At 42.6% G+C, this 11661-nt stretch overlaps 1 protein-coding gene and 1 long non-coding RNA gene across 2 annotated transcripts in view; one reads left to right on the top strand and one right to left on the bottom strand.

Moving 5' to 3' along the window:
* Positions 1-4250: 4250 nt before the first annotated feature.
* Positions 4251-11661, top strand: part of LOC121932731 — a 41437-nt gene continuing 34026 nt past the window's right edge. Inside the window, exon 1 of the long non-coding RNA XR_006104408.1 lies at positions 4251-4288. This is a non-coding gene — a long non-coding RNA (uncharacterized LOC121932731). The remainder of the gene's footprint in view (positions 4289-11661) is intronic.
* The window catches only part of HTR2A (5-hydroxytryptamine receptor 2A), a 13963-nt gene continuing 8076 nt past the window's right edge, over positions 5775-11661 (bottom strand). The window contains exon 4 of the mRNA XM_042471429.1: positions 5775-7111. Within this exon, the coding sequence (XP_042327363.1) occupies positions 6312-7111 (800 nt within the window). The 3' untranslated portion in view covers positions 5775-6311. The remainder of the gene's footprint in view (positions 7112-11661) is intronic.

Below are 11661 nucleotides of genomic sequence, written 5' to 3'. Positions count from 1 at the left end.
GTGAATGGTGCGCGCTCTCTAACCCTACTGCCGCTGCCGCCACAGCCACGCTACAAAATGGAGGTATGTATCCCGCCATAGACAACATGCTCATACTTTCTGTGTGTTCACTTAGGTCATGTGCCAACCTGCTGAATCCACTTGTAAACTATGCTCTTATGTGAAATGCATAGCTTTATTTTATTTTTAATTTCAAATAAGCATGCAGCACTGTTTTATGTAGCACACATGGATAAAGTTTACACTTTCATTCTCTAGCTTTTTTAAAAAAAATAGAATCCTACCTTCCTGCTTCCATGGAGCCTAAAAAGGTCCAAACTTCTGCAAATCAAGATTTTGTTTTAGAGACTTGGCATGGGGATAGGTTAAGATTAATACTCTGTGAGAAAGATGCATACCTCTGCTACTTGCACACATGGTGGTTACACTCCAGATCAGTCATCTCATATTTGTGGGTGGAAAAAAATGCAGTTATGTTTAATGTTAGAATCATAGAATAATAGAGTTGGAAAAGACCGCAAGGGCTATCCAGTCCAACCCCCTGCCATGCAGGAAATCTAAAAGCATCCCCGACAGATGGCCATCCAGCCTCTGTTTAAAGACCTCTAAGGAGGGAGATTTCACTACATTCCGTGGGAGTGTATTCCACTGTTGGACAGCCCTTACTGTCAGGAACTTCCTCCTAATGTTGAGGTGGAAGCCCTTTTCCTGTATCTTGCATCCATTGCTCTGGGTCCTGTTCTCTGGAGCAGCAGAAAACAAGCTTGCTCCCTCCTTAGTATGACATCCCTTCATGTATTTAAACAGGGCTATCATATCACCTCTTAACCTTCTCTTCTCCAGGCTAAACATCCCCAGCTCCCTAAGTCATTTCTCATAGGACATGGTTTCCAGACCCTTCACCATTCAATGTTGATGATGATGATAATAATAATAATATCCTGCCTTCCTCCTAGTAAAGGAACATAAGGTGGCCATGGACTCCCAATACATTCTGATGCCATTTCTATACTTTATCCTTCCAGATGCTAGTCAGCCACTTCCACACTTGTTTCATCCTCTCAGTGACTCCCTGAAGGGCTCTGAAAATGACCACAGTATTATCTTTGATTTATTGATATATTTTAATTGTCACTTCACCCAGTGAATGGTCAGGTTAGTTAATAAAATGATTAAAAGTATAAACAAAGCCTAAAAGTTAAACAAAATCAGTGCACCTACAATGCAAAAACAATACCATTTGTTACCTCCGAAGAACAGTGTAGGGGCAATCGACTGGCAAAATCCTGGAGAGCATTCCACAGTGGTGGGGGAGGAAATAACCAAAAATGGTCTTTCCTTTTGTCACCAGCCTTAGAGCCTGTCTGAGAAGAATGATTTGAAGGAAGACCTTAGCGAAAACAGAATCCTGAGACCCCACTAGGCTAAAACATGTTAAGACTGCATCTGCTTGAGATTTTCCTTTAAAGGGCCCTGAGCCTTTAATCAATAATGAAGCAAAGTGCCATTATATTGTTGGTAGAGGCCAGAAATAACCTTGGGTATGAGAGCCATTGTGGTGTAGTGCTTTGGGTGCTGGACCAGGACCCAGGAGACCAGAGTTCAAATCCCTGCTCAGCCGTAGAAACTCCTTGGGTGACCTTGGACAAGTCACAATCCAGGCAGTGGAAAACCTCTGAAACAATCTTGGCAAGAAATAGATTCACCTTCAGGTCACCATAAGTCAGAAATGGCTTGAAGGCACACAACAAGTTCAGTATTTCAGAGATACTGTTGCAACTATATGAGACTGCTAAGAACTGCTATTCTCACTATTAAATACATTGTTTTTGTTATATGTAAGCAACATTGGACTAGTTAACTTGAATGAATTTAATATGCTATTGTTGAAATTAGTGAGTTTACAATTTTTTGGTCTGTGCTAATCAAGTTCTTGTTTGTTCCTAGTGCGGACTGCAAGGTTGATCTGTTCAGGAGGGAAGGGAAACTCTTTGTCCAAAAATATTTATCTTTCCACACAGGTTCAGGGTTCAACCCGCAGTCCGTGTTAACTTGGAGTTGGTGATATTTCAGTTCTCCCTTTGTGGCTTACAATCACCTACGAATACATTCATGATAGCGGAGACATTCTAGAAAGTAGTGGCAGTGGAGTGACAACAGTAGTAGTGCATAATAAATTTAATTTCTATACCTCTTCTCAAAAATCATATTGCAAATTCAAACACTGTACTAGAATCCAAGGCTTTCATTAACTGTCAAAATTTATCAGTAGTCCTCTATGCGTAATGAGACCAGGGGTCTTAAAGTGAAGTACAACAAAACAAATTTTACCAACGTGTATTTAAAAGTAAAAGCAATTTTAGTCTGCATCTTGCAAGAAACCTGAGCCTGCCTCCCAGCTTATGCCTTATCTGAAACGGCTGTATACTTGAAGGATCCAGTGTCCCTGATGGAACTGATGATTCATTCATTAGGACCGCAGCAGCCCAAGCCACATAACCTAGCACAACTGACATAACTGTGCATACTTGAAACCTGACACTTCCCCCCTTCATTCTTATTTGGGAGGTGTGATGCAGGTCAGCATCCTGAAGAGGTGGGAGCCAGCTTGGTGTGAAAACTGTCATCTTTCGGCCGTTGAGGGAGAGAACAGGCTGGCCCAGCGTCGTCAGGGGCTGGCCTGAAGACTGAGCTGCCTTCCCCATAACTGTCATCTTTCGGCCGTTGAGGGAGAGAACAGCTGTGCCCAGCGTCGTCAGGGGCTGGCCTGAAGACGAGTGCCTTCCCCATACTGTCATCTTTCGGCCGTTGAGGGGAGGAGAAACAGCTGGCCAGCGTCGTCAGGGCTGGCCTGAAGACTTGAGTGCTTCCCTCCATAACTGTCACTTTCGGCGTTGAGGGAGAGACAGGCTGGCCCAGCGTCTCCAGTGGCTGGCCTGATGATGGTGCCTTCCCTCCATAACTGTTCATCTTTCGGCCGTTGAGGAGAGAACAGGCTGGCCCGCTCGTCAGGGCTGGCCTGAAAGACTGAGTGCCTTCCCTCCATAACTGTCTCTTCGGCCGTTGAGGGAGAACAGCTGGCCCAGCGTACAGGGGCTGGCCTGAAGACTGAGTGCCTTCCTCCATCTGTCATCTTTCGGCCGTTGAGGGAGAGAACAGGCTGGCCCAGCGTCATCAGGGGCTGGCCTGAAGACTGAGTGCCTTCCCTCCATAACTGTCATCTTTCGGCCGTTGAGGGAGAGAACAGGCTGGCCCAGCGTCATCAGGGGCTGGCCTGAAGACTGAGTGCCTTCCCTCCATAACTGTCATCTTTCGGCCGTTGAGGGAGAGAACAGGCTGGCCCAGCGTCATCAGGGGCTGGCCTGAAGACAGAGTGCCCTCACTCCATAACTGTCATCTTTCGGCCGTTGAGGGAGAGAACAGGCTGGCCCAACAACATCAGGGGCTAGCCTGAAGATACAGTGTATCTTAATTGTAGATTTTTCTTGTACTGTTTTATAACTTTCTTGTACACCGCTATGATCTATTTGGAATAGCGGTTTATAAATAAAACATATTATTATTATTATTATTATTATTATTATTATTATTATTATTATAGTTGGTGGAACTAATCCTGGGGAACAGTTCCCTGAACCCTGAAAACACATCTCCTCCAGAACTGTTCTGTGGCTGTTCTCATGTGGCAGAACTAGACCAGGACTAATATTTTCATTGATATTGCAAGTCCCACAGGGCAGCATCATCATTAGGATTTGGTGTCACCTGGTGTGGGGTGGCAGTGGCAGTGACACTAGGAGCAGATGGCACCACCCCTGATGTCCATTATCCTTGCCTGCCCAGAACCAGTTTGATAAATATTTGGGTGAGGCGGTGGACAGCTGTCTACCCTCTCTCTGCCTTACCTGTCCAGACCCAGAAGTACCTGAGCTGCTGTTATTATTATTATTAAGCTTATATAGCGCTGTAAATTTACACAGCACTGTACATACAAACTTTTAATTAGACGGTTCTCTGCCCTCAGGCTTACAATCTAAGAAGACATGACACAAAAGGAGAAGGGAGTGGAGGATGGAGCCAGATGCCTTCTGGGAAGGCCTCAGTTCCTTTGGGGAGGCCTGATGCGATTGGCCCACCCCCTCTCTCCCTCAGAGGCCAGGATGGAGCCGGAAGCCTTCTGGGAAGGGCTCAGTTCCTTTGGGGAGGCCTGATGGGATTGGCCCACCCCCTCTCTCCCTCAGAAGCCAGGATGGAGCCGGATGCCTTCTGGGAAGTGCTGGACAGAAAGGTGGGTGAGGCAGCAGACAGTCTTGCCCCCCTTCCCTCCCTCTGCCTTGTCTGTCCACCTGGCCTGGCACAGAATGACTTGGATGGGCAGGTAGGCAGGTCATCAGCCCTACCTCCCCTCTGCCTCATTTGCCCAGACCCAGAAGGACCTGGATGGTTGGATAGGTGAGGCATTGGACAGCCATGCCCCCCTTCCCTCCCTCTGCCTCACCTGCCCACCCAGACCTGGAAAGACCCAAGCATCTGGGTGGGCAGGTGAGTCAGTGGACTGCCCTGCCCTCCCTTTCTGGGAGGAAAGGGAAAGTTGGGCATTGCTCTGCAATGGGGGCCTATCTCTCCTTTTACAGACATTGGTAGTGGGGGCAGGGGGGCGGGGTGATGAGGGGTTAAGATAGATGATGAGCAACTGCTCCACTGGGCTTTCACTCGGTGCACTGCGCACACTCTGCACCACCTTGTGATGCCCCTGCTACAGGGATAAATTAGGTCTACTAGTGAAAAGTAGAGGAAGAACTGAATTCAAAAGGTCTTTCTCCCCATGCTAATCTATATGATAGAAATTCAGGATCCTGGATAGGTAACCAAACAAATTAAGACCTACCTTGGGTAGATTTGTTTAGAGAAGACCCTCGGAACTAATAAAAATAATCAGAGCAATGGTAACGCCATATTAAAAGCAGCTTGCCACCCTGCCCTCTTTTCCAGAGCTTCTTTAGCATAATTTTCAAGACAACAGCAGTGAAGACAGCAGTAAGTAGGAATCCGCTATACCAAAATATTGTAAATGACTCCTAGCTGGTCATCACAAAAGCTTGTTTTACAGGCCCTCATTGTTCCTAGAGGGCAACATTTCTTGACTGCAGACCTATACTGAGCAGAATGATGTTTGTATCCATGTTAATGATCAATCAACTTGTTTTTGCTCATGCGTGGCTAACTCCCATGAACTCATACTGATCTGGAGTTATAAAACCTTTACTGTAATCAATAAAATGGTCCCTCTTGCGAATGACAAACATCCAGCATGGCCATGCTTATCTTGGGAACTGTAATATCCCAATTGTAATATTTGAATGTGTCTTCCTTGGCTTGTTCAAGGTCCACCCTCTCTATACAGCGTTCCAGAGGGAAAGATGCTTTCTACTAAAGATGCCTTCTATAAAAAAGCAAATTGGTGATATTTGCTTCTGCCAAAGACTGAAGGGTGGAACAAACTAAACTAGTTATAAAAACTGATACCAAAATCAATGAGAGCATCCCAATTTTCCAATATCTCCTGCTGTTTCCCAGATATCTTCCAGTGTGCCAACTCATGAAGTTTTTGGTTCTGCAGTCCTGAGTAAATGATATTGTAGATTCATATTTTGAAATGTTTGGATTTTTCAGTCATGCATAATACTATAAAATCTCTGTAATACTTGTACACAGCAAAAAGCAGCATGTGATTCCAGAGATATACAAATTTACACAACTTTATTTGGAAAATGACTAGTAAAAGAAAAAGAACACAGAGAAAATAACATTGGAATTGGAGAAATGTGCACCCGTGCTTGCACTACTAACTGCGTATCTTTGGAGGAGCAACAGAGGTAGAGAGAGATCTTCAGAATGTTTTCTCTCATTGTTTCATCTCTGATGCTTCCTCACAGACTGATACCCTACATGCAGATTTCATGGGTGATTCACATATTTACACTTTAAAAAGCCAAAGGACTTTTTCAAAATTTGTGTAATTACAGGAGACCATATATTCTGTTGAAAATTATTTTTCAGGATGATTATTCAAGATAATAGACCCACCAAGTCTGTTTGATACCTGAAGCATATGATTCATGCATCCACCACCACCACATAGGCATATATCATAGTGTCTAAATTCAGATTTCTCTAGACAGCAGGACAGGATTGATTTGTGGTTATACTGAGGATGCTGAGCTCTTCTTGCTAAGTTGCAAAAGCTTAGGTGGAAATGTCTCCAGGAACATCCAACAGTTGCCATGGTAGCTGTGAATAGGTTCACACAGTCATAAGCAACTAACCTTTTCGCTCACGTTACTGGCATCGCTCTTTAAAGTTAGATCCAAATTATATCTTCCAGTGTTCACTGGAGAGATGTCCTTGGCCACCAATTCTGATTCTTTTTTTAGATGCTTCTCGTGAGCTAACTGAAGTTGGCTTGAATTGTATGCTATGGTAGGGATAGTGTTTACTAAGAACATTTGCAAGGGTTTCTTTTCCTCCCTGTAGTGACATTGGATATATCTTGAGAAAGCAGTTCGATAGGTTTTATTGAACAGCGTATATACAAGTGGATTGACAGCTGAAGAGAGGTACCCAATCCAGACAAAAATGTTAAGCAGCCCCTCAATTACATTTTTATTGCATGCCTCCTTGCAAATGACTGTCATCACATTGGTGATGAAAAATGGACACCACATCACAACAAACAAGAAGAAGACAATTCCAAGTACTTTGGATGCTTTCTGTTCATTATTAATTGATTGCATTGTCCTCCTGCCAGAGACTCCTAGTTCTTTGCTTAGAGAGCGCTGGAAAAACTTGTTTGAAGTAAGAGAACTTTGGGGGAAGAAACTGAATGAAGAAAATTTGGTTCTGGAATGAAGGTCATTCAGGCATAACGTGGCTTCTTTTTGGAGAGATTTTACGGTTAAAAAGTAGGTGATTAACATAATAACCAGTGGGATAAAGAAGGCCACAAAAGAGCCAATTAAGACAAAATTCTCATCCACAAGGAGGCAGCTTCCGTTCTTGAAAACTTTAGAATCATCACGTAGTCCAAACACTGGAACTGGCATTGAAATGCCTAGAAATTGGGAACAAAAAGGAAGAGGAAAACTAAGTATAGTTGTTATATTTTTAACGTGTCACTGCAGTACTCTGATAGCATTCCTGGAACTGGGGCTCAGTCATCGCTGTGGAGCACAAGTGACATTTTCTTTGAAGTATGCAGCTTTTCTGTGACATGTTTCCTTTCCACAATGATCCAAAATCATATGTATCTGCCTTCCTCCTTAAGCAACTGAGAAGAAGATTTTATTTATTTAAGAAAAGTGAATACAGATCCTTGTATTTATGGGGAGCCTAGGTGGAAACCTTTTGCCTTCCATTAAGTTTTCTGTTATTCACCCAAGCAAATGGTAATGAGAATGCAATATGTATTTAATTTATCTTTCAAAATGATACTCCTGTGCTCCCATAAGCAATCAACCATAAATAAATGTTATGCCTAAATGGAAAACAAGAAGGCACTTGTTAAACCCTTGGTCCAGACTAGTTGCTCTATCTTACAGAATAGCAACATTGGTATACTGAGAGGAGTAGGAGGTGTGAGTTTCTTAAGCAACAAATGGACATCCCTGTTTCATTGGAATACCACACTTTAGAAGTTTAAGCTGTGTTGTATTTGGCCAAGTGACATTTGTCATTTATGCTTAAAGAATAATTTTTATAAGTGTTCTCATTCAGATTTTAACAATATGTGGGTGGAAATCATGTGGCCCTACAGATGGACTGAAGTTGTAGGACTGCAACTCCAAGGAGTCCTCACCGCAGCCTGCTGGGAGCTATAGTCCACCAGCATTGTATGGAGGGCTGCATTAGTGCCTGATATACAATAACGCTAAAAAAAAATATGGCAGAATATTCTTGTACAACCAACATGAAGAGCACATTTACAACTGTGCACAGTTTTTCTTCTTGGTGGTGTCTACTTGCTTGTTTGTTTTCTTTTAAAAATCCCTGAAACATTGGTTTGCAGGAAACCACCTTTCTTCATAGCCTTTGTAGTCTGCTGGATTCATCTGTGGGGAATAGGCTTGCAAGACTATCATTCACTTCCCATGGTATATTTTTGTTTTAAGAGAAAGGCTGTTCTTATACAATATAATGACATCTCTTTCATTTTGAAGAGAGAAGAAAATAAATGTAGGACAAAGATGTCACTACATTGTTTAATTTTTTTCCCCAGTTTGCTTTTTTCAAAGGGCAATTGTTGGTACCAACAAGACTAGACCTATTGAATCAATGGAACTTTTATAAATATTGAGTTACCAAGTCCCCACTAATTCGATGGGACTCTCTTGCTGGCTCTAAGAATTGGATTTCTGTTCATGTATCTTGCAGAGTAGTGGATCATTTTACTCATTTTCATAACTTGTCTGACACCGAATTCCTGGTTGTATTTATACTATATTGTACTTGAACTATAATTCCAGACCAAGTTTTCCTTTGTTTTGGGGAAATAGAATGTGAGCCTTTGTAGCAATGCTAAGCCTCTCAGAATTAAGGGACAGTCTAACTGAGAATCAACTTCACTGCATTGCAACAAGAAGTGGGATTCCCAACCAACTGTGTATGACATTTGTTGGGTGTGTGAAGGCAAAGCTTATAAACAAAGATGGAAAGGCAGTCGCTATCTAGCCTGACTGGGGCTGGCTCAACCATTTGCTCTTTGAAACACTTGTTGTCATTCTTGTTTCGTTACTATTCTGTTGCTGTATACAGTGTTTACCCCTGAGAGTCATGGCTTTTTAATCTGCTTAAGCCATTTAGAAAACTAAAACCTGATCCAGATTACACTTCAAGTGGAATAGATCAAAATTTGAGGTAGGCAAAAATAAAGCTGTAGTAAGCCTAACTGAGCTGAAAGGCTTACTGTATATTGTGCTGTTGGGGCATGCATGATTAAAATTGCTGTTCTGTTATTTTTGTATGACTATGGCCTGGGACAGACCGCCCAAAAAGGGTGGCGTGCCAGTGGCCTTTTTTCCTGCAGAGGGAAGCCACAGCTGCCAAACCGTGCAGCTTCCTTGTGGAGGAAAAAGAACCCAAGAAAAGTGGGTTCTTTTTAAGCTGCAGGAGCAGCATAATAAGTGCACCACTGGTGCACTCATTATGTAAGTGCTGTGTGGCAACGTGTGGATGCTGCGCAGCGCTTACATAACAATGGTGGCGCCCGTGTACACAAGACGCTGCCATTGTTACACTGTCTGTACATTCTAGGGTTAGGGACCATGTGGTTGCCGCACAGTCCCTAAACCTAGAACCGGCGCTTTATGGTGGTATGTACTGTGGCTATAAAACCTATTTGCTTACACAGTAAAGGGTCTCTTTTTGCTCTTGCATTAGGCAGTCCAGCTGTGCAATTGAGGCGGGGTGGGAGCCCTTTGGTCCAAAGATATATTTCCCTTCCCACTGATTCAGGGTCAACCCACACTGTGCCAGTTCTGCTGTGGGGATGCTAACATTTCAGTACCTTTTGTACCCCAACATTAGTCTTAAGGGCAGGGAGTTTACCAGTTTTACACCTTTTCCCCCCCTCCCTCCTTTGGAGGTTGAAGGTTCAGCACAGAAGACAGTGAGATCTCTGCTGGTAAAAGGAGCCAGAAAAGTTGGGTATATTCCCAAAGTGGTGAACCCAAATGCAACACTTCTGGGAATAAGGATTGTTGCAAGAAAATCTTTCCTTCTTTGACCTCTAAAAAAAGTGCCCTCTTTCTACGGGAAGAGAGTGACAGTCTATGCTCACACAAGCCTAACATCTGCATTCCATGGATGAAACAAACCACACATAGAGTATGCATTTTAACTGTATACTTTACTACTAGATGATGGGAAACAGATAGGCATATTTTGATTGTTTGACTACCAGGCAACAGGAGCCATAAGCTGTAGTTGAAGTGTTTCAGTACTAGACAGCAGGCACCATGAAGGCATGCTTTGACCGACAAAGATAGACTTTGCCTGCTGGATCCAGGAAAATTGTATTTTGAAAATGCCAACAATGTGGGTCTGGTAGATCTCCTAGCTTACACAGAGCAGAGTTTATCCAGACCAAAACTGCTGGGTTATTTTATTCGACAGCATTTTAAAATCGCTTTTCATTTTTAAAAAATTAAAGTGATTGATAATAACAAAAAATCCAATACAATGCAAATGGTAGAACAATACAAACAATACATTAAAATTCAAAAACAACCAGGAAACAATTTGGAAAATATCTGGTAAAAAATGTCAGTTCATAGCAGAAACACCCAGCTCTGGGATTATGACCAAGACTGGACTGGGTTTACCCAATATCACATGCCCTTCAACTGTCCCAATTTGGCAGTGATGGTCCTGATTAATCCTCTGTCATCCCACTCTTTAATGTTGCTTCTTGATGTTTCTTATCTTTTTAAAATAAAGGACAACCCCCTCATGCCTTGTTTTACCACCCACTGCTGGAATTACAAAACTGAAAGTGGACTAATGGCCTTTTCCGGTTTCATATCTTGGGCTTGGTGTGATGATTCACGCCATGGATGATTCCAAGGGAGGAAAATGGGCCCCCAAACACCTGGGATTAGCCCATTCCCCATTCTAAATTGTTTGGGGCCTGTCTGCTTGTCTTGTGAACCTGTACACTTATTAAGATTTTCAGGAAAGTCCTCCCACCTCCAATATTACGTGTAAACCCCACTCTCACTGGTGTTAGGAAGGGTGTAAAGATGTAGCTTTGCAATTTGGCTCTGCAAATGATTTTGATTAATACAATTATTTTAATGGTTGATTTGTCCCAGATTGTTTCATCATGTTAGTTAGCTGCCTTGAGACTTTCTGTGTATGTGAAAAGGCGGGCTATGAATGTAGTAAACATAAACAAACAGTAAAAGGAGTCATTAGTACACAGACTACTCTCTGGAGCAGTATGCTTGACCTACAGACAGGTAGAAATGCAGTCAGACCTACCCACTTGTATATATAGGGTTGCCATAAGTCAGGACCTCCGAACCGGGACAAATGTAGGATAAATTTTCAAATGTAGGACACATTTTTTATAAAAATAGAGGACACGTAAAAAATTTTTGGTGCTTTTTAAAAAATGTTAATATAAATTCATGTTTCTTAGGCATGATCAAAATGGAGGACATTTGGGCATTATTTCTAGACAGATGGCAGAAATGGACTTCCCTTTCTGGCAAAACACCCCTCCCCCATTCCAAAACACACACAACAGCACATTTGGGCTTTTCACATGGCTTTACTTAACGTGGCCTCTTGCATATTTCAGAGGCTTATTCCATAACCAAACCCCTTGGGTTTAACACTTAGCATGGTTTAACATGGCTATGCATATTGAACATGTCAAGGTGGTTTCACAGTTCTTGCACCAAGTGTACTTCTCAGAAGTGTGTACTTGGTCAAGGGACTTTGGTTTTTCTTCACTGCGCATGAGTTTGTAAAAATCACAGCAATTTACATTGGCCATGCCTCAGAGGCTTTCTGATATCAATATCACCATTAAAGAACCAAAAACAGACAGAAAAGGCACTTTGGAAAGTCACACTCTCTTGGCTTCAGAAACAGTGCGTC

This window comes from Sceloporus undulatus, chromosome 1, assembly GCF_019175285.1.
Source record: "Sceloporus undulatus isolate JIND9_A2432 ecotype Alabama chromosome 1, SceUnd_v1.1, whole genome shotgun sequence".
Classification (NCBI taxonomy): domain Eukaryota; kingdom Metazoa; phylum Chordata; class Lepidosauria; order Squamata; family Phrynosomatidae; genus Sceloporus; species Sceloporus undulatus.
The sequence above is the reverse complement of the archived record's forward strand: the minus strand, read 5'-3'. Positions and strand labels throughout refer to the sequence as shown.